This window comes from Dreissena polymorpha, chromosome 6, assembly GCF_020536995.1.
Source record: "Dreissena polymorpha isolate Duluth1 chromosome 6, UMN_Dpol_1.0, whole genome shotgun sequence".
Taxonomy (NCBI): domain Eukaryota; kingdom Metazoa; phylum Mollusca; class Bivalvia; order Myida; family Dreissenidae; genus Dreissena; species Dreissena polymorpha.
The window spans coordinates 12,684,796-12,708,659 of NC_068360.1; the positions used below are offsets into that span (position 1 = coordinate 12,684,796).

The window sequence follows — 23,864 nt, forward strand, 5'->3', positions numbered from 1 at the left end:
TTTATCATTGTCATCAACCTAAAATCAATTTTTATACGCCCGTATAAATACGGGACGTATTATGTGAAACCCCTTGGCGGCGGGCGGGCGGGCGGCGGGCGGAAGGCATCACTTTGTCCGGACTCTAATTCAAATTGTATTCATCCGATCTTCACCAAACTTGGTCAGCAGTTGCATCTAGTTGATATCTAGGCCAAGTTCGAATATGGGTCATGCCGGGTCAAAAACTAGGTCATAGGGTCAATAAGTGCATTTTCAAAGGGGCCACTTTGTCCGGACTCTATTTCAAATTGTATTCATCCGATCTTCACCAAACTTGGTCAGCAGTTGCATCTAGTTGATATATAGGCCAAGTTCGAATATGGGTCATGCCGGGTCAAAAACTAGGTCATAGGGTCAATTAGTGCATTTTCAACGGCGCCACTTTGTCCGGACTCTAATTCAAATTGTATTCATCCGATCTTCACCAAACTTGGTCAGAAGTTGTATCTAGACAATATCTAGGTCAAGTTCGAATATGGGTCATGCTGGGTCAAAAACTAGGTCACAGGGTCACTTAGTGCATTTCAAGCATTTAGCATGGTGTCCACTCTCTAATTGAAGTAGTTTTCATCCAATCTTCACCAAACTTGGTCAGAAGTTGTATCTAGACAGTATTTAGGTCAAGTTGGAATATGGGTCATTCCAGGTCAAAAACTAGGTCACAGGGTCACTTAAACCATTTCAAGCATTTAGCAAGTGCTCTCTAATTGAAGTAGTTTTCATCCGATCTTCACCAACTTTGGTCAGAAGTTGTGTCTAGACAATATCTACATGTAGGTCAAGTTCAAATATGGGTCTTGCCAGGTTAAAAACTAGGTCACGAGGTCCCGTAGTGCATTTCAAGCATTTAGCATGGTGTCTGCTCTCTAATTGAAGTAGTTTTCATCAGATCTTCACCAACTTTGGTCAGAAGTTGTGTCTAGATGATATGTAGGTCAAGTTCAAATATGGGTCATGGTAAAGTTATCAAGTTGTCCAAAGTCTTAAAACGGGCGTATCTTGTGACAGTTTGGCACTCTTGTTAAATATTGAACATAGCAACTTGATATTTGGCATGCATGTGTATCTCATGAAGCTGCACATTTTGAGTGGTGGAAGTTCAAGGTCAAGGTCATCCTTCAAGGTCAAAGGTAAAAAAAAAAAAAATCAAAGCGGCGTTCTCATGAAGCTGCACATTTTGAGTGGTGGAAGTTCAAGGTCAATGTCATCCTTCAAGGTCAAGGTCATCCTTCAAGGTCAAAGGTAAAAGAAAAATAAAATAAAAAATTTAAAAGCAGCGTTATCATGAAGCTGCACATTTTGAGTGGTGGAAGTTCAAGTTCAAGGTCATCCTTCAAGGTCAAAGGTAAAAAAATAATAATTTTAAAGCGGTGTTCTCATGAAGCTGCACATTTTGAGTGGTGGAAGTTCAAGGTCAATGTCATCCTTCAAGGTTAAAGGTAAAAAAAATATTAAAAAATTCAAAGCGGCGCAATAGGGGGCATTGTGTTTCTAACGAACACATCTCTTGTTCATGGCCTTCTAGAGCTAGCACAGTCACACCCCTAGGTATTGCTGTTATGTTATTCATGGCCTTCTAGAGCTAGCACAGTCACACCCCTAGGTATTGCTGTTATTCATGGCCTTCTAGAGCTAGCACAGTCACACCCCTAGGTATTGCTGTTATTCATGGCCTTCTATAGCTAGCACAGTCACACCCCTAGGTATTGCTGTTATTCATGACCTTCTAGAGGTAGCACAGTCACACCCCTAGGTATTTCTGTTATTCATGGCCTTCTAGAGCTAGCACAGTCACACCCCTAGGTATTGCTGAATTTCATGTCCTTCTATAGATAACACAGTCACACCCCTAGGTATTGCTGTTATTCATGGCCTTCTAGAGCTAACACAGTGAGACCCCTCGGTATAGCTGTTATTCATGGCCAAGAGTTAACACAGTCACACCCCTAGGTATTGCTGTTATTCATGGCCTTCTAGTGCTAGCACAGTCACACCTCTAGGTATTGCTGTTATTCATGGCCTTCTAGAGCTAGCACAGTTGCATCCCTAGGTATTGCGGTTATTCATGGCCTTCTAGAGCTAGCACAGTCACACCCTAGGTATTGGTGTTATTCATGGCCTTCTGTAGCTAGCACAGTCACACCCCTAGATATTGCTGTTATTCATGGCCTCTAGAGCTAGCACAGTCACACCTCTAGGTATTGCTGTTATTCATGGCCTTCTAGAGCTAGCACAGTCACACCCCTAGGTATTGCTGTTATTCATGGCCTTCTATAGCTAGCACAGTCACACCCCTAGGTATTGATGTTATTCATGGCCTTCTATAGCTAGCACAGTCACACCCCTAGGTATTGATGTTATTCATGGCCTTCTGTAGCTAGCACAGTCACACCCCTAGGTATTGCTGTTATTCATGGCCTTCTAGAGCTAACACAGTCAGACCCCTAGGCATTGCTGTTATTCATTGCCAAGAGTTAACACAGTCACATCCCTGTCATATTGTTGTTATACATGGCCTTCGAGAGCTAGTACAGTCACACCCCTAGGTATTGCTGTTATTTATGTCTTAGAGCTTGCTAAGTCACACTCCTTGGCTTCAGTGTTCTTATCTAAGTAACAGTAATTAAATGTAGGTATCTCTGTTTTGAAATTATTGTCTGATTACTTTTAATTCATGAAGGAAAACAAAGTTGCAAAATGTTTCAATGTGTAATGTATGTGTTGTATTGCCAATCAATAGTGAGTATTGGTAGTACATTCTCTTCTTCATCATGGCATATTTAAGACATTTTGGTGTCCTACTTTCCACAAGAAAATTTGTATCTCATGAAGAATATTTTCTGGGGTCAGTAAGCAACTCAAAGAATTGTTTTATTTTCAAATTCTTTGATATAACGTTTTTTAAACATGATTTCTCAAGTGATTTTTGTTGTACAGGTTTCAGGTATGATTGATAAATAACCAATTATTGGGAAAAAGCGGCTAGATACCTAGTTCAAGCAAAGAATTTTTAATAAAGACACAATTACAAGATACTACCACTGACGATACAGAAACTGTCAGTAAAATACTTGTGTTCTTGCAATGTAAATATATCTATGATATAAAGATACACATACATTATAAAAAAAATATAATTAAAGGCAAAAAGCATTAAAATAAATTTGAATAAAACCCTATATTTCAATTGAAATGAGCAAATATGTAACAAATAAAATATTACTTGCATCAATGTGGATTTGAATTAATGCAAAAAAATTATTCTTTCAGTGTTCAGGTTTTACATTCCACATGGGGATTACTACAAATATACTATACTATCATAGCAACCCATGTAAAAGACATAGGACCTCTTGCATTTCAGATAACATTTGTTGAGGTCATTTATTATTCCCGAAACTTACAGACCTTGTGTCAAAAAAAAAAATACATAAAAAAATTGGTCTGGAATCTAGAAATATGTTTTTAAAAATGCGGAATGGTTTATTATTCTTCCCCAAAATTTATTTTGGGGGGAGCATATAGTCGCCGCTTCATCTGTCCGTCCGTGTACAATTTTTGTCCAGGCTATTTCTCAGCAACTAATGACCGGAATTCAATGAAACTTGATGGGAAGCTTCACTACCAAGAGGAGATAAGCATATTATCAGCGGGTTCTGGTCGGATGATTTTTCACAGAGTAATGGCCCTTTGAAATTTTCCATTAACTTTACATATAGTGCAATTCTTGTCCGGGCTATTTCTTGGCAACTAATGACCGGAATTCAATGAAACTTTATGGGAAGCTTCACTACCAAGAGGAGATGTGCATATTATCAGCGGGTTCTGGTCGGATGATTTTTCACAGAGTTATGGCCCTTTGAAATTTTCCATTAACTGTACATATAGTGCAATTCTTGTCCGGGCTATTTCTCAGCAACTTATAACGGGAATTCAATGAAACTTTATGGGAAGCTTCACTACCAACAGGAGATGTGCATATTATCAGCGGGATATGGTCAGATGATTTTTCACAGAGTTATGGCCCTTTGAAATTTTCTAAAAACTGTACACATAGTGCAATTCTTGTCTGGGCTATTTCTCCCCAACTACTGACTGGAATTCAATGAAGCTTTATGGGAAGCTTAACTACATTGAAGAGATGCGCATGTTATTTGTGGGTTCTGGTTAGATGATTTATTTAGAGAGTTATGACCCTTTGAAATTTTTAAGTTGCTTAACCATCCATCGTATTATTTTGTCCAAAGTTATGCCCCTCAAGACGTTTCCTTTTATCTGAATATATAGTGCAATATTGTGACAAAAAAAAACTTTGGGGAGCTTCACCTGTCTCCGACGGTTTCTTGTGTTTGTTTTACTTTGATAGATTATTTAACTTAAAAATAAAACCAATTGGACAAATCAGTTTTAATAGCTATCTTTGCTGGTCATGCTACAAACTCCAAGTGCCTTTCTTAGAGCCAGTCAAATATTGAACATTGTTTTGTGACATAGTTTTTGGTTGAATTGCATTTTACTGGTTTCAAACCTTGTGATGATTGTCAATGGAAAGCGGGTAACCACACGACCATTGCCTGTTCTTTGTCAAGATTTTAAGTGAATGTCAGCAGTAGAAGCGGCTGTTGCAACAATAAAATTACTTGTAATGTTTAAAAAAAAAACACACAAAGCTTTCTTCACTTTTTATTGAAAGTTTTACCATGTGAAAGTTTTACCATGTTTTTAATAGAACAGGTTTATTAAGTTTATATTGTATTTTGAATTGTTAAACATTGTGAAAGTCATAATAAAAAAAAAAGTATTTAAAAGAGTTTGATTGCAAAAGAACTATGTCTAGTAAAATATTGTGAGGTCTGGTTAATTATCGAAGTTAGAGGACCTCCAAAGATTATTTTGTCTTTCGCAGGGGTTGATCATAGGTAGCAAAATATTTTGCGCACTAACATTTCCAATTTAATTAAAATGGGGCAAATAATTATACTGAATGAAACTAGATATTAAAAAAAAATTGATTAATATTCCCCATGAATGAGAAAATTATTTCCCCAGTGGTTTCAAACTTCATTTACTATATACAATTTTGTTAAATGTCTAACACCTCACTTGCCAGGGTGTTTATTATCCTCCACTACTGATCCCACATTGGTTATGGTGATTATCATCCCACCACTACTGATCCCACACTGGTCATGGTGTTGATTATCCTACCACTTCTGATCCCATACTGGACATGGTGTTTATTATCCTACCACTTCTAATCCCACCTGGTCAAGGTGTTGATAATCCTACCACTACTGATCACACACTGGCCATGATGTTTATTATCCCACCACTACTGATCTCACACTGGTCATGATGTTTATTATCCCACCACTACTGATCCCACACTGGCCATGATGTTTATTATCCCACCACTACTGATACCACACTGGCCATGATGTTTATTATCCCACCACTACTGATACCACACTGGCCATGATGTTTATAATCCTACCACTACTGATCCCACACTGGCCATGATGTTTATAATCCTACCACTACTGATCCCTTACTGGTCATGGTGTTGATTATCCTACCACTACTGATACCACACTGGCCATGATGTTTATAATCCCACCACTACTGATACCACACTGGCCATGATGTTTATAATCCTACCACTACTGATCCCTTACTGGTCATGGTGTTGATTATCCTTCTACTACTGATCCCTTACTGGTCATGGTGTTGATTATCCTACCACTACTGATCCTACACTGGTCATGGTGTTGATTATCCTACCACTTCTGATCCTACACTGGTCATGGTGTTTATTATGCTCCCCCAAACAATTTTTGGGGGGAGCATATAGTCGCCGCTTCGTCTGTCCGAGCGTGTTTTCGTGTCTGTCCGTCCATGCACAATTTTTGTCTGGGCTATTTCTCAGCAACTAATGACCGGAATTCAATGAAACTTTATGGGAAGCTTCACTACCAACAGGAGATATGCATCTTATCAGCCGGTTCTGGTCGGATGATTTTTCACAGAGTTATGGCCCTTTGAAATTTTCCATTAACTGTACATATAGTTCCATTCTTGTCCGGGCTATTTCTCAGCAACTAATGACCGGAATTCAATGAAACTTTATGGGAAGCTTCACTACTATAAGGAGATATACATATTATTAGCCGGTTCTCGTCGGATGATTTTTCACAGAGTTATGGCCCTTTGAAATTTTCCATTGTACATATAGTGCAATTCTTGTCCGAGCTATTTCTCAGCAACTTATTACGGGAATTCAATGAAACTTTATGGGAAGCTTCACTACCAACAGGAGATGTGCATATTATCAGCCGGTTATGGTCGGATGATTTTTTCACAGAGTTATGGCCCTTTGAAGTTTTCTTTAAACTGTACATATAGTGCAGTTCTTGTCCGGGCTATTTCTCCCCAACTACTGACTGGAATTCAATGAAGCTTTATGGAAAGCTTAACTACCTTGAGGAGATGCGCATGTTATTTGTGGGTTCTGGTTAGATGATTTATTTAGAGAGTTATGGCCCTTTGACATTTTTAAGTTGCTAAACCATCCATCATCGTATTATTTTGTCCAAAGTTATGCCCCTCAAGACGTTTCCTTTTATCTGAATATATAGTGCAATATTGTGACAAAAAAAACCTTTGGGGAGCATCACCTGTCTCCAACGGTTTCTTGTTATCCCACCACTACTGATCCCTTACTGGTCATGGTGTTGATTATCCTACCACTTCTGATCCTACACTGGTCATGGTGTTGATTTTCCTACCACTACTGATCCCTTACTGGTCTTGGTGTTGATTATCCTAACACTTCTGATCCCATACTGGACATGGTGTTTATTATCCTACCACTTCTTATCCCATACTGGACATGGTGTTTATTATCCTACCACTTCTGATCCCATACTGGCAGGGCTCGAATTTAACTTTTTTTTCTTCTTGCAAAACATTGCGAGCAGCTTTAATACCAACTCGCAAAATCAAAAACATTCTCGCAAATTTTGCTGGAAACATATTTTTTTTTATTCAACAGTTAACTTTGCTTTATCTTTCGTTTTGTTATTTCCATCTGTGGGCAAAAAGAAACTACATATAGTTATGTTTCGCTTCGACGCCATGTCTGTTCAAGGTCAATGAACACGTGTGAATTAGTCGACTGTTTAACGTTCTTTGTACCAATACCATCCTCGTATCTGTACTATAAGTATACTAGTCTATATACAAGGTGCGCGCTTCCGCATACGGGTATTAGGACGTTCTATGACCTATGGTTTAGCGTTCAGGACGTCAAACGCATTTAGCAACATTACTGTTTTTTTTTCACTATTTCTTTACTCGCAAAAAATTACTAGTGGCTTAAAACTTAACTCGCAATCGGTATTTTTCACTCGCATTTTGCGAGTGTGCGAGTGTTAATTTCGAACCCTGACTGGACATGGTGTTTATTATCCTACCACTACTGATCCCACCTGGTCAAGGTGTTGATAATCCTACCACTACTGATACTACACTGGCCATGATGTTAATTATGCCACCACTACTGATCCCACACTGGTCATGGTGTTTACTATCCTACCAATACTGATACCACACTGGTCATGGTGTTTATCATCCTACTACTACTGATCCCATACTGGAAATGGTGTTTATTATCTTACCACTACTGATCCCACACTGGTCATGGTGTTTATTATCCTACCACTACTGATACCACACTGGTCATGGTGTTTATTATCCTACTACTACTGATCCCATGCTGGACATGGTGTTTATTATCCTACCACTACTGATCCCATACTGGACATGGTGCTTATTATCCCACCACTTCTGATCCCACACTGGTCATGGTGTTTATTATCCTCTCACTACTGATTCCACACTTGTCATGGTGTTTATTATCCTGCCACTACTGATGCCACACTGGTCATGATGTTGATTATCCCACTACTACTGATCCCATACTGGCAATGTTGTTAATTATCCTACCACTACTGATCCCACACTGGTAATGGTGTTTATTATCCTACCACTACTAAAACCACACTGGTCATGGTGTTTATTATCCTACCACTAATGATCCCACACTGGTAATGGTGTTTATTATCCTTCCACTACTGATACCACACTGGTCATGGTGTTTATTATCCTACCACTACCGATCCCACACTGGTCATGGTGTTTATTATTCTACCACTACTGATACCACACTGGCCATGATGTTGATTATCCCACTACTGCTGATCCCACACTGGTCATGGTGTTTATCATCCTACCACTACTGATCCCATGCTGGTCATGGTGTTGATAATCACACTACTAATGTTCCACACTGGTCATAGTGTTGATTATTTTACCACTACAGATTACACACTAGTCATTGTGTTGTGTTTTCCCACTACTACTGATCACACACTGGTCAAGGTGTTTATTATCCTACCACTACTGATCCCCAAGGGCAATGATGTTGATTATCCCACTACTAATGATCCCACACAGGCCATGTTGTTGATTATCCCACTACTAATGATCTCACACTTGTCATGGTGTTTATTATCCTACCACTACTGATCCCATAATGGAAATGATGTTGATTATCCCATTACTAGTGATTGCATACTGGTCATGATGTTGATTATCCCACTACTTCTGATTCCATTTTGGCCATGTTGTTGATTATTCCATGTATGCTGGTTCTGTGTTTCAGGTGGAGCTACCAGCTATCGATGGCCTGAGACTGGAGAACCCTGTGTCATGATTGATTTTGATTCACTCAACAGACTTTGGTGGGAGGACACGAACAGGACTATTCATGTATGTTCACATGCCCATGGTCAGCTTTTGTGATTGCCTTTGTAGGTTGTCTGCAGTGTGTTGTGCATTTTCACCTTTTACCTTGTTAACACTCTAGAGGACACATGTATTGTCCAATCTTCATGAAACTTTGTGAGAAAATTTGTCCCCATGATAACAAGGGTGAGTTGAATACCTTATTTACACTCTAAAAGTTACATTTATAGCTAAATCTTCATGAAACTTGGTCAGAACATTTACTCTAATGATATCTTATGCTGCTCAAAACAGGTCAGTTGCTTTGTTTCTTAGGTGAGCAACTTTGGGCCTTTCAGGTCCTCTTATTCTATTTTGATGAAAATGAATGAAGATCCTATATACACACTTAAAGAACCTTGTGTGTCACTCATGGCCCCTAATAACCTACATTCCACGCTGCCTTAGGTCCTTGAGTACTTAGGATAGGTGTGTTTACAACAATGTGCTTTTACTGCTGATCCCATAGTGTCAAACCTGGTATATTTTCAAAAGTATAATGCACAGTTAAGTTAAAGCATGCTTTTCTTTGAATATTTTTTTCAGAGTATGGATTAGATTTTATATAAGTCTCTTTGTATGTTAACTTTTGAGCTGTATGTTTGTATATCTCTTAGAATGCTCACAATAGGTTTGTAGCAGGCAGGTTTCCTGTACAGTGTTTAACTCTTTCAGTGCTGGAACCGAATTTTGAAGGCCTTTGCAAACAGTTTGGATCCAGATGAGAAGCCACAGAATGTGGCGTCTCATCAGGATCCAAACTGTTTGCTACTCTGATAGTATTCTTTGAAAATATCAAAGAAAATGCTAATTTTAGAAATTCTGCAGACAACATTTTAGCAGACGACAAATTTTCCCAGGATGCAAAGGGTTAAACTTTTAGATCTTGTTTACATTATATTGAATACCAGACAACCTAGGATTCAAATACTTCAATTTCCGAATATTTGAATACTATTAATTAGTTTAAAATTATTCAGTTTTTATTTTTTATACATCTTAAACCAGACTTTGAAACTTTTATAGAAAAATGTTTTGAACCTATGCAATTATTTTCTATACTGCTTTTCTAAATCTTCTTACTATTTAAGTAACCAACTTAATGAGTGGTTACTGTATTGTTCATTACTTTTGTTAAATCAAGAAATAAATATCAAATCATCATGAAAAGTGATGTTACCAGATATTAATACAAAGATCAAATTGATAATTGGTAATGTTACTGTTCTAATGTTGTAGAAACTCAGTGATTGGATGTTTGACAACACAACAGAGATTAATGGTAGCTGTGGTGAAAATGCTTATCTCACCATTAAATGGTCGGTGGATAACGCCACCTATAATTGGACATTCATTCAGACAGACAGCGGAGTGGACGTACAGATGGCTCTAGCATTTGAACCTAGAATTGTATTTAATGAAAGCACAAGCAATGGTTTGTTACTCTTTCATACAGTATTTAATGGTTTAACATGTAGAGAAGACAAGCAATGGTTTGTTACTCTTGTATACAGTATTTAATGGTTTTACCTGTAGAGAAGACAAGCAATGGTTTGTTACTCTTGTATACAGTATTAAATGGTTTTACATGTAGAGAAGACAAACAATGGTTTGTTACTCTTGTATGCAGTATTAAATGGTTTTACATGTAGAGAAGACAAGCAATGGTTTGTTACTCTTGTATGCAGTATTTAATGGTTTTACATGTAGAGAAGACAAGCAATGGTTTGTTACTCTTGAATACAGTATTAAATGGTTTTACATGTAGAGAAGACAAGCAATGGTTTGTTACTCTTGTATACAGTATTAAATGGTTTTACATGTAGAGAAGACAAGCAATGGTTTGTTACTCTTGTATACAGTATTATATGGTTTTAAATGTAGAGAAGACAAGCAATGGTTTGTTACTCTTATATACAGTATTAAATGGTTTTACATGTAGAGAAGACAAGCAATGGTTTGTTACTCTTGTATACAGTATTAAATGGTTTTACATGTAGAGAAGATGTACAGTGTACTTGGCCCTGCTCTTGTTTAGTTCTCTTTCTTGCACCACCATGTTGGTCAACATGATAAATGGAATTAAAAGTGAAGTTTTTTAATATTTTGGCAAATATTCAATGGCTTTTGAATGGATATTGCTTTCAAACCAATAGATACTCTACAGATATATTAAATTATTGGTTTATGTAACCAGCAATGTTCCTTATTCCCTCCTGCCCCGTTTGAGCAGCAACCTGTAATATAGATAAAGGTTGGCTACAGATTAAGTCTTCAGTTTGTTTGTTTCTTCAGAGACAGTTGTGATGTCGATGACAATGAGGACAAACATGGGGATGAACACTTCATACAGGTGTGACGACACTCGCCGCTACAAAGCCATGGTCTCTGATGCTACAGGCAGATATTTCCTGGCCATGCACTTCAGGAATGTTAGGATGCAGGCCTTTGGGCTTCAGAACGGCACATACTCTACCAATGGTATAAGAGTTTAGTTAAACAAAAAACTGTTTCTATAAATACCATATATCAAGTAGCATTGAGAAGGGTCTTTGAAATATTTTAAGTGCACACAATTGATCAAATCATTTTAATATAATAGGAAACCCACTCTACATTGAAAGTGATGTGTTCTACAGTGGTGTGTGGTGATTTCAGTGAGTCGTTGTGAGGATGTTCCTGCCCCAAACCAGCACCCCAAGGGCACATGGAGAGTAACAGAAGACAACAAAACCTGCATCCTGCTCACAGCACAGATCATGCTCTCTCTGCCTTATGACAAGCTGGGAGCACAGGTCTGTACTAACCAACTCTTGTTTTAACACTGGATAACATATAACAAACTTTGAAAAAAGTATTTTGGTGTTAAGAGATATGTTGTTTACATTGTTCCAAATTTGTCAAAATAAGGCAACAGTGCTTTCCACAGGCCACTAAATGGTCCTTCGCTGGTGTGCTGAAATTTCAAAATCAGAGTTTCTGGTGCACTTGAAATATTTCAGTTTATTTGTTTTCAGTTTCTGAAACTAGCCACTTGTGTAAGTTTGCAAACATATGTCATCTCATTTGTCAATATATTACTTGCTTTCATTGTTTCGGGATTGTTGTTGGGCAAGTTAACCAGATAAATGCACTTGGCACAACCCTTTGCATTTTTAGCTCACCTGATTGCTCAGGTGAGCTTTTCTGACCGGTCTTTGTCCGTCGTACATCCGTCCGTCTGTCTGTCCGTCCGTCCGTTAACATTTGCTCGTAAACACTCTAGAGGCCACATTTGATGTTCCATCTTCATGAAACTTGGTCAGAAGCTTTGCCCCAATAAAATCTCGGCCGAGTTCGAAACTGGGTTGTGCCGGGTCAAAAACTAGGTCACTAGGTCAAAAAAAGAGAAAAACCTTGTAAACACTGTAGAAGTCACATTTTATGTTCAATGTTCATGTAACTTTGTCAAAATGTTTGTCTTAATAATATCTTGATTGAGTTCAAAAGTGGTTCCGGTCTGTTGAAAAACATGGCCGCCAGTGGGCGGGGCAGTTTTCCTTATTTGGCTATAGAGAAACCTTGTAAACACTGTAGAAGTCACATTTTTTGCCCAATTATCATGAAAGGTGGTCAAAACATTGATTCAATTGATATCTTGGATGAGTTTGAAAATGGTCCAGATCGGTGAAAAAACATGGCCGCCAGTGGGCGGGGCATTTTTCTCTATATGTATATAGTGGCAGTTTTCCCTATTTGGATATAGAGAAACCTTGTAAACACTCTAAAAGTCACAATTTTTGTCCAATCATCATGAAAATTGGTCAAAACATTGGTTTTATTGATATCTCGAACGAGTTCGAAAATGGTCCAGATCGGTGAAAAAGCATGGCCGCCAGTGGGCGGGGCATTTTTCTTTATATGTATATAGTGGCAGTTTTCCCTGTTTGGCTATAGAGAAACCTTGTAAACGCTCTAGAAGTCACAATTTTTGCCCAATCATCATGAAAGTTGGTCAAACATTGGTTTTATTGATATCTGGGACGAGTTCGACAATGGTTCGGATCGCTGAAAAAACATGGCCGCCAGTGGGCGGGGCATTTTTCTCTATATGTATATAGTGAAAACATGTTAACACTCTAGAAGTCACATTTTTGGCCCAATTTTCATGAAATTTGGTCAGAACATTTGTTTCTTTGATACCAGAGTTGAGTTCAAAAATAGTTTCGGTCAAACCTTGTGATCGAACACTATGGAAGTCACATTTTTATGCCCCCCTTTGAAGAAGAGGGGGTATATTGTTTTGCTCATTAGCCGGATTTTTTTCGAAAAAATCTCGGCTTATAGATTGATGTTGTCGGGCGGGCGGGGGGGCGGGCGGGCGGGCGGGGTGGCGGCGTGCTCGAAAATGTTAAAGTTCTTATTTCATGGTATAACTTTGGTATGCTTGGACCTAGAGTCTTCAAACTTGACATGAAGGTTGGCCAGGATTAACAGATGACCACTGGTCATTTCAAGGTCATTCATTTGAAGGTCAAGGTCACTGTGACCTTCAATATAAAAAATGTTAAAGTTGTTATAACTTTGGTATGCTTGGACCTAGAGTCTTGAAACTTGACATGAAGGTTGGCCATAACTAGTTAGTAACCACTGGTCATTTCAAGGTCATTCATTTGAAGGTCAAGGTCACTGTGACCTTGAATGTAAAAATGTTAAAGTTCTTATTTCATGGTATAACTTTGGTATGCTTGGACCTAGAGTCTTCAAACTTGACATGAAGGTTGGCCAGGATTAACAGATGACCACTGGTCATTTCAAGGTCATTCATTTGAAGGTGAAGGTCACTGTGACCTTCAATATAAAAATGTTAAAGTTGTTATAACTTTGGTATGCTTGGACCTAGAGTCTTGAAACATGACATGAATGTTGGCCAGAACTAGTAAGTAACCACTGGACATTTCAAGGTCATTCATTTGAAGGTCAAGGTCACTGTGACCTTGAATGTAAAAATGTTAAAGTTGTTATAACTTTGGTATGCTTGGACCTAGAGTCTTGAAACTTGACATGAAGGTTGGCCAGAACTAGTAAGTAACCACTGGACATTTCAAGGTCATTCATTTGAAGGTCAAGGTCACTGTGACCTTGAATGTAAAAATGTTAAAGTTCTTATTTCATGTTATAACTTTGGTATGCTTGTACCTAGAGTCTTCAAACTTGAAATAAAGATTGGCCAGTACTAGAAGATGACCACTGGTCATTTCAATGTCATTCATTCATGCCTTGAAAAGTACTTACATTTCATTTTGACCTTTGAACAATATTTCAGTAATTTAAGTATTGCATTGACAAAAACACGAAAGGTACTTTCCTGTCATTTAAATCAAAAATCCGGTTTCAATGCGGTCATCTCCGACCGCGGAACTCTTGTGTTGGTCCGTATGTCTGTCCACCAGATGGTCAACTATGAAAACACTATACAATTATTATTTTGTTATCAGACTAGGACACTACAGTTCATATGTGCTCTAAAATCTACAAGTACACAAGAACAAACACACACAACTCAATTTGATATTAACCCATTGATGCTTAACATTGATTATGAGAGAGAGGAAGGAATGAGTCATGCTGAAGGATACACACATTGATTGTTTATGAAGTTAATGTATGGGATCAGGAATAACATTTTGCTGTAATTTGTTGGTGTGTGAGCTCTGGTCAACAGGCTGTGTTTAAAGAAGAAATTAACAATGGATATATGCTACTGCTGATAAAGGGTTCTAAAATATACAGCTACATGTACCAAATTTAGGTTTGGAATGTAAATTGCTAACTGTTGGCTACATTGATCATGACTCACCAATGACCCCTATTGATCTTCTCGTCACTAAGTCAAAGGTGACATTCACAGTGATTCAAAATGCAAAAATTGGTTTTCAAATGATAACTCAAAAAACTTTCACCTAAGATAAAGACTTCATAGGTACATTGATCATGATTATAAAAATACCCCTTTTGAATTTCAAATCACTACATCAAAGATCAACATCACAGTGACTCAAAACAATAAAATTGTTTCTTGATATTTACTGACAATGCTTACGCCTAGATTCATGATCTTCATAGTTACATTGATCATGACGTGCAGATGACCAACATAATGTTCAAGTCACTAGGTCAAACGTCTTAATAACAATGACTCAACACTGTAAAATGGTGTCCAGATGACAACTCAAGAAACCAAGGTCAAAAGTCAAAGTCAGAATGACTAATATATTCATATTCACACAATGGCTGCCATTACAACTGACAGCCCATATGCAGGCATGCATGTTTTACAAACAGCCCAATACATTTGGTAAAAATTCAATGAACACACTCTTCTCAGGTGAGCGAACTAGGTCCATCTTGGCCCTCTTGTATTTTCACAGATGTGCTAACATATGCGCCTTTGGTTTTTTTTCTCCATAAAGACTGATCCAAATATATTAAATATCAAATATATTAACACTAATATCACCATTGCAACTTAATTGATATTCAGTAGTTTATCTTATTTGGTGTTCACCAAAGTTCATTACATTATTCATGATTGTCCAGTGCTTTCCACAGAGCTGTTTCCAGACTGTCATAGCACGACTAAGTCAATCCCCATTCTTAAATTTGAATGAGTGGGAACAGGACAAAGCCACTGATACATCATGTTTGGGTTTTGGGCATAGCCTCAAATATATGTCTTTTAAGTATGGGACATAGCACAACATATATGTGTGTGGTGATAGGGGACACAACCCCAGGAATATAAGTGTGTTTGGGTATGAGTCCAAGATATGTTTATGTGTACATTTGGGACATAATACCAGGTATATGTGTGTTTGGGTATTGCATGTGACACCAGGTATATGTGTGTTTGGGTATTGCACGTGGCACTAGGTATATGTGTGTTTGGGTATTGCAAGTGGCACCAGGTATATGTGTGTTTAGGTATTGCACGTGACACCAGGTATATGTGTGTTTGGGTATTGAACGTGGCACCAGGTATATGTGTGTTTGGGTATTGCAAGTGGCACCAGGTATATTTGTGTTTGGGTATTGCACGTGGCACCAGGTATATGTGTGTTTGGGTATTGCACGTGGCACCAGGTATATGTGTGTTTGGGTATTGCACGTGGCACCAGGTATATGTGTGTTTGGGTATTGCACGTGGCACCAGGTATATGTGTGTTTGGGTATTGCACGTTGCACCAGGTATATGTGTGTTTGGGTATTGCACGTGGCACCAGGTATATGTGTGTTTGGGTATTGCACGTGACACCAGGTATATTTGTGTTTGGGTATTGGCCATAGTCAAAGATATATGTGTGTGTTTTGGTATTGGCCATAACACCAGGTATATATTTAGGCATTGTGTCATAGCAGCCAAAGATATGTGTGTTTTGGTATGGGGCATAGCTCAAGATATGTGTGTTTGGGTATTGGACATAACCCCAGGCATATGTATGTTTGGGTATTTGACATAGCTCACGTTATTGCGTGTTTGGGCGTGGGTCATAGTCCAAGATATGTTTGTGTTAGGGAATTGGGCATAGCACTATATATAAGTGTGTATCAGTATTGGAAACAGCACCCGATATAGTCCCAGGTATAAATTTACTTAGGAATGGGACATAGCCCCAGGCAAATATTTTTTCTTGGGTATGGGACACAGTCCCAGATATATGCGTCTTCTCTGGTATGGGACATATCCCCAGTTATACATTTGCTTGCATGTTTCCAGGGCAAGACTATGTCCCAGATTGGTATTCAGAGCCCAGTGGTCAGTGGCAGCTGTGCTCAGAACAGCAGCTTCATCCAGCTCTTAGACTCTGACAGCTCCCTCAACATCACAATCACTTTCTCTCAGAAAGACAACAAAGTCAACTGGGAGAATGTGGAGATCAGAGCAGCATTGGATGATGATAGGATCTTCCCAGATGCTGCCAATCGTGAGTTTATAAGGGTTGATTATGACTAGAGATACAGCTGGATCTCATAGGGATCCTTTTTCGGAGATGACTCAGATATCAGATCTAAAATCCATCCTCTAAATAGACTCAACATATTTTTAATGAAACCATTTTGACAACTGTGCTTATGTGCTTTATGTTTAAACTAAGAGATAACAAGAAGGTAAACAAGTTAGTATGTCAGAAATTATTTTCTGCTTAACATTTTAAATCTAAAGATACAAAAGTTCAAATTTTTAGCACACCTGAACATATGGTGCTCAACATGAGCTATTGTGATCACCCTATGTCCGGTGTCAATGTGCTTCCATTTTATCCTGACAATAAAGAGGTAGCTTTTCAAATAAGGGTCATGTGCATCTAGAAACTAGGTCAGCAGATATCTTTGAAAAACTTTGTTACCAGTCTAGAGGCCACATTAATTACTCAACCTTAATGAAACTAGGTCAGAATGCATAAATTGACAATATGAAAGCATGTTGAAGCGGGGTAAAAAAAAGAATATCGGTTCATACCCTAAACAATTGGTGTCATGCAACTCAGGTGGACACCTTCTTGTTTATATAGTCTGATGGTCAACGTATGCAGTTTGGAATAGAATGTTTTTTTCTTTTGATTTAATGACTGTTGTCACACCTAACAGATAAGTAAAGGTTGGGTTGTTATTACAACAACATTATAAAGAACGGCATGTGCCAATGTATATCATTTTTAAGAGCTTGACTATCCATCCTGTATTCCTGCATGCCACTTGTTTGTAGTCATGACAATGAAATTTCACTGCAAGAAAAAATCATTAGGTTTTCCTCTGCATATTGCCATCCTGTTATAACAGCACACGATTGGTTGTCGTGTCATTGTGTTATTTGTGTTGCAGCGTTTGGTACGTTCAGTTCCCTCAACAACAGCATGGGTACCAACCTGCAGACCACAGTGAGTGGCTCCTACCTTTGTAACTCAGACACCAAGTTCACACTGAACGACGGCGCAACTCTTGAGCTGTGGACCTTGCAGTATGCAGCCTTCCAAGACAATATCTCACAGTTCAGCAAAGACGGTAAGTATACCATCTGCAGTATGCAGCCTTCCTAGACAATATCTCACAGTTCAGCAAAGACAGTAAGTATGCAGCCTTCCTAGACAATATCTCACAGTTCAGCAAAGACGGTAAGTATACCATCTGCAGTATGCAGCCTTCCTAGACAATATCTCACAGTTCAGCAATGACAGTATGTATACCATCTGCAGTATGCAGCCTTCCTAGACAATATCTCACAGTTCAGCAAAGACAGTAAGTATACCATCTGCAGTATGCAGCCTTCCTAGACAATATCTCACAGTTCAGCAATGACAGTATGTATACCACCTGAAGTATGCAGCCTTCCTAGAAAATATCTCACAGTTCAGCAATTACAGTATGTATACCATCTGCAGTATGCAGCCTTCCTAGACAATATCTCACAGTTCAGCAAAGACAGTATGTATACCATCTGAAGTATGCAGCCTTCCTAGACAATATCTCACAGTTCAGCAATGACAGTATGTATACCATCTGCAGTATGTAGCCTTCCTAGACAATATCTCACAGTTCAGCAATGACAGTATGTATACCATCTGCAGTATGCAGCCTTCCTAGACAATATCTCATAGTTAGCAATGACAGTATGTATACCATCTGCAGTATGCAGCCTTCCTAGACAATATCTCACAGTTCAGCAATGACAGTATGTATACCATCTGCAGTATGTAGCCTTCCTAGACAATATCTCACAGTTCAGCAATGACAGTATGTATACCATCTGAAGTATGCAGCCTTCCTAGACAATATCTCACAGTTCAGCAATGACAGTATGTATACCATCTGAAGTATGCAGCCTTCCTAGACAATATCTCACAGTTCAGCAATGACAGTATGTATACCATCTGAAGTATGCAGCCTTCCTAGACAATATCTCACAGTTCAGCAATGACAGTATGTATACCATCTGAAGTATGCAGCCTTCCAAGACAATATCTCACAGTTCAGCAATGACAGTAAGTATACCATCTGCAGTATGCAGCCTTCCTAGACAATATCTCATAGTTAGCAAAGACAGTAAGTATACCATCTGCAGTATGCAGCCTTCCTAGACAATATCTCACAGTTAGCAATGACAGTAAGTATACCATCTGCAGTATGCAGCCTTCCTAGACAATATCTCACAGTTCAGCAATGACAGTATGTATACCATCTGCAGTATGCAGCCTTCCTAGACAATATCTCACAGTTCAGCAATGACAGTAAGTATACCATCTGCAGTATGTAGCCTTCCTAGACAATATCTCACAGTTCAGCAATGACAGTAAGTATACCATCTGCAGTATGCAGCCTTCCTAGACAATATCTCACAGTTAGCAATGACAGTAAGTATACCATCTGCAGTATGCAGCCTTCCTAGACAATATCTCACAGTTCAGCAATGACAGTAAGTATACCATCTGCAGTATGCAGCCTTCCTAGACAATATCTCACAGTTCAGCAATGACAGTAAGTATACCATCTGCAGTATGTAGCCTTCCTAGACAATATCTCACAGTTCAGCAATGACAGTATGTATACCATCTGCAGTATGTAGCCTTCCTAGACAATATCTCACAGTTCAGCAATGACAGTATGTATACCATCTGAAGTATGCAGCCTTCCTAGACAATATCTCACAGTTCAGCAATGACAGTATGTATAACATCTGAAGTATGCAGCCTTCCTAGACAATATCTCACAGTTCAGCAATGACAGTAAGTATACCATCTGCAGTATGTAGCCTTCCTAGACAATATCTCACAGTTCAGCAATGACAGTAAGTATACCATCTGCAGTATGCAGCCTTCCTAGACAATATCTCACAGTTAGCAATGACAGTAAGTATACCATCTGCAGTATGCAGCCTTCCTAGACAATATCTCACAGTTCAGCAATGACAGTAAGTATACCATCTGCAGTATGCAGCCTTCCTAGACAATATCTCACAGTTCAGCAATGACAGTAAGTATACCATCTGCAGTATGTAGCCTTCCTAGACAATATCTCACAGTTCAGCAATGACAGTAAGTATACCATCTGCAGTATGCAGCCTTCCTAGAAAATATCTCACAGTTCAGCAATGACAGTAAGTATACCATCTGCAGTTTGTAGCCTTCTAAAACAATATCTCACAGTTAAATTGACTTGTATAGCATAATACCACTAAAACAATATTTTCATCTGAAACCACAAGGTCCAGAGGTTTTTGATTTGTGATGTTGCATTGACTTTTTAAATTGGTTACATAATAGTACATGCGGCATGGGTTGTTTGGTCACTACTGTGACAATTTCTTGTTTTTTCTACTATGTTGAGAGTAATTGTGATGCACACTAACCGTCCTATTGATGTTTTGTCACAGGTGTTAACGTGTGCAAAGCTGATGTGAAGACAAACAGCATTGTACCAATAGCAGTGGGAGCCGCCCTGGCTGGCCTGGTTGTCATAGTGCTCATTGCCTACCTAATTGGTCGCCGTAGAAACAGGAAGGGATACGAGTCTGTGTAGGTTGCCACCAACGCATTGCAACAGAAAGAACAAAAATGATGAAGATATAGCCATCTTTCTATCTACATGGCAATGAATCTCAAATATTGTTTATATTTGTGAATTTTTGAAATTATGTTGAACAATTTTTGGGTATTTTATGGTATTTTTTTTTAATAAAAGCACCTTACATTGAATGTCAATTGTTCACTGTTGAAGTATAGTTAACATTTGATTTTTTTAGTAAAATAGCCCATCCTTATCAAAAAAGCGTTATGAGGTGTATCAATTATATTCACAGAGTAAATGCAAAAACAATAATGCAACTTGAAATGCAAAAACATGAGAATATGGCAATTTTAGTACAGTACTACATTGATTCTGTTCTCCAAAATAAAAAAGATTGTTACAGTCTTCTACAGGTTACATTATACTATGTGTCTGCAATTGTCCTGAAAGGTACATTCCATTGATTTCATGGCAGAGCATGAATACACTTAAACAATAGATTAAAACTTTATTGTAATTTTTATTTCTCAACCTGTTTACAAACTGTGCTGAAAGCTATTTTTGTAAACAAGGTCACAACTGTCAGCATATTTTATAGTGATAGTGTCTCGTAAAATTCTACTTTGTAATTAACATTTTGTATCAGAAGGCAAACTAAAAATATGTGTGGGGTTGTTGATTATATGTTTATGTTCAATTTCCTTTGTCCATTTGTATCATTATGAAAGGTAGTAAATTAACTTTGCATTTGCACTTATATAAATTGAAGGTGTTTATTAAAATATCTTGTTTTAATGTTTCACAATGCTTTGTAGGGAAAAAGCAATACCCTCAAATGGTAAAGCAACTCAAATAACTCTGGTAATGTTAACTTTTTTTGAACTCGTTCCAAATATAAGCAAAACTAATAATGTTCTTCAAATTTCGTGAAATCGTGTCATTCTTTTGAAATATAAGTACAGTAAACAGTTTCCAGTTTTACTCATTTGAAATATGAATTAACAGGCATATACACAGTAAAACATGGATTGTGGGTTGAACATAGACATTGATTCACTGTGCCACTTATGAAGATACATATGATCAGATATACATGTTAGTCTTTTGTGTATAACAAATATCAAGGACAATAGTAGTGTCACTGTTTAATCATGTGACTGGCTGAACTTGTGGAACATACATGTATACACTCTCCAAATATGGACTCACCCCAGCAATCTCTATGTATGTACATGGTACAAATGCACGGGCAGCATGCACATACATGCATATTTTGATAAATGTTATGGTTGTAAACTTCACAGTTAAGATGTTTAGAGATATAGCATAGTGATCGAAGTTGTTAGTGCTATTGTAGTGGTGAAAGCTCTGTTGATGTTATTCAGCACTCTGGTGTAGTTACTGTGTGTGATCTTGTTGGGTCAGGGTTCATAGTCTGAAATTTAAAGTAATTGTCAACACATTCAAAATATTTCTATTGCAAAACAGTATTTTGCATTTTAAAATAAAAGAAAGCATGACCCAAAATATTTCGATTGCAAAACAATATTTTGTATTTTAAAATAAAAGAAATCATGACCCATGAAATGTAAAGAAAATAAATATATTTTGAAAAATACTGCAATCGAAAAAAGTGCTATATGAATTATTTGTATGTTTGTACTATTGCTCCAGGCATATTGGTGAGATTGATTTGTTCAATTATGTTGTTTTTATGTCACATATGATATTTGTTGATTTTTTTTTTCGAGTGCTTTGAAGCATAATATTCAATTTTGGGTTGTATGTGATGTATTCTGACAGTGAACCACAATAATTGATTTGATTCTTTGATTAATGGTATGATTGATGATTTAATTATTGATTGATTGATCAATTGTAGACTACTTATTATTAGACCAGTTCTGTGTTATTGTTTACAATCAAGATTTACAGTGCCTGCATACTGACTGGTTGGAAAAAGCATAGGTAACAGTAACGTACAACATGTGCATGTTCAGTCAATCAATCAATAAGTAGTAAAAAAATAACATAAAAACATTTGAATAATACATTAAATGTAGAATGTTTAGTACTAATACCTCATATTATTAAATGTGATTTCATTTATATTAAATATAATTCGTCATAAGCATCAGAGAAAAGTTATTCTCAACAGAGTTAAATTTATTAGCAGGCTATTTCTTGTACAAAGCTTACATTTAATTAAATAACAAAAACATAGCATTAACCCGTTTCTGTAAAACTAATTAAAGAATGTGTATCATACATTGATTGTTTTTAAAAAAGGTATGCTGATTTTTTTCTTGAATTGATGTGTCCAAATATAAGCCTACATGTATTTTGTCTGAAACATGTGACAAATATTTTTGTTTGGGTAATCTCCCTTTAATTTGTTCGTTTGAACTGTTTAACCATGGTTTGTGTTTTGATTTTTGGTCATGAATTGTTTGACTCAGTTTTTAAAATCTTGATTTCATTTAGATGTATGTATACATGTTCGTAAAATTTGTATTGTATCACATTGTGAAAAATTTCATAAAAAAGAAAACTTAAATTCAGTCAAATATTTAATGCGTGAGATAAAAATACAACATTATCAGAACACTAATTCTGCACTTTCCTAGAATATATAGCAACCATTAAATAAGTGTCAGAACACTAATTCTGCACTATCCTAGAATATATAGCAACCATTAAATAAGTGATATTTTTTGTACAGTAAAATGTTATGGTTTACATGTTAGAATAAGTAACTTTTCACAACAAGAGTAGTCTCCCTCTAAACGCAAATTCACTCAATGCGATAATTATATGGGTGATATTAGAGAACCTTACGCAAATAATTATATGGGTGATATTAGAGAACCTTACGCATTCCTATTACACAGAAAACTCGTGCTCATTATATTCCTATCAAACTTGAAAGAATGACTTGGTATTGTGTAAACCCAGATCTAATATTGTAGATGTGCTCTCACATACGCTTTGATTCTTTATATTTGAATATATATATATTTTACTGCTTTTGGTGTTGTTATCTTTTGAGATATTCTTTAGCTCGTTTGGTTAAGGACATATCAACGTGCCACAGTAACCTGCAGATTGAAGAATGATTACAAAGCCAAATATGTTTATAAAACGCGTCCGATCCATATTGCAGCCTATACTTATTATGACATGCTCTGTTCATGGATACGCTGAGGTTTGACAAAGTACATCGTGTACGACAAAAGTTCGACAAGTATAACAGTTTGTACAATACTTGAGAAACGGACTTCGGAAGGGAATCCAAAGAGTGCGGCTGTCAAATTTGTCCACGAATACTAGTGGGTCCACGGATATACGAATTTTATTAGATGTTGGGAATAACGACATTATACCCTTTCTTCAAACGAATTGGAACAGCGTGTATGTATTAAATGCTTGCAACCGAG

At 37.4% G+C, this 23,864-nt stretch overlaps 1 protein-coding gene and 1 long non-coding RNA gene across 5 annotated transcripts in view; both read left to right on the forward strand.

Moving 5' to 3' along the window:
• The window catches only part of LOC127833964 (lysosome-associated membrane glycoprotein 1-like), a 70,369-nt gene extending 46,917 nt beyond the window's left edge, over nucleotides 1–23,452 (forward strand). For 3 of the 4 annotated variants that reach the window (XM_052359485.1, XM_052359488.1, XM_052359486.1), the window contains 7 exons: nucleotides 8,765–8,871; nucleotides 10,126–10,321; nucleotides 11,182–11,367; nucleotides 11,545–11,681; nucleotides 16,643–16,850; nucleotides 17,749–17,928; nucleotides 20,294–23,452. In XM_052359485.1, the coding sequence (XP_052215445.1) occupies nucleotides 8,765–8,871; nucleotides 10,126–10,321; nucleotides 11,182–11,367; nucleotides 11,545–11,681; nucleotides 16,643–16,850; nucleotides 17,749–17,928; nucleotides 20,294–20,439 (1,160 nt within the window). In that variant the 3' untranslated portion in view covers nucleotides 20,440–23,452. The remainder of the gene's footprint in view (nucleotides 1–8,764; nucleotides 8,872–10,125; nucleotides 10,322–11,181; nucleotides 11,368–11,544; nucleotides 11,682–16,642; nucleotides 16,851–17,748; nucleotides 17,929–20,293) is intronic. The other variant, XM_052359489.1, reaches the window with a different exon arrangement.
• On the forward strand, nucleotides 103–1,205 carry LOC127833967 (uncharacterized). Its single transcript, XR_008027705.1, has 2 exons — nucleotides 103–231; nucleotides 388–1,205. It is a non-coding gene; the product is annotated as an uncharacterized LOC127833967 (long non-coding RNA).
• Nucleotides 23,453–23,864: the final 412 nt, after the last annotated feature.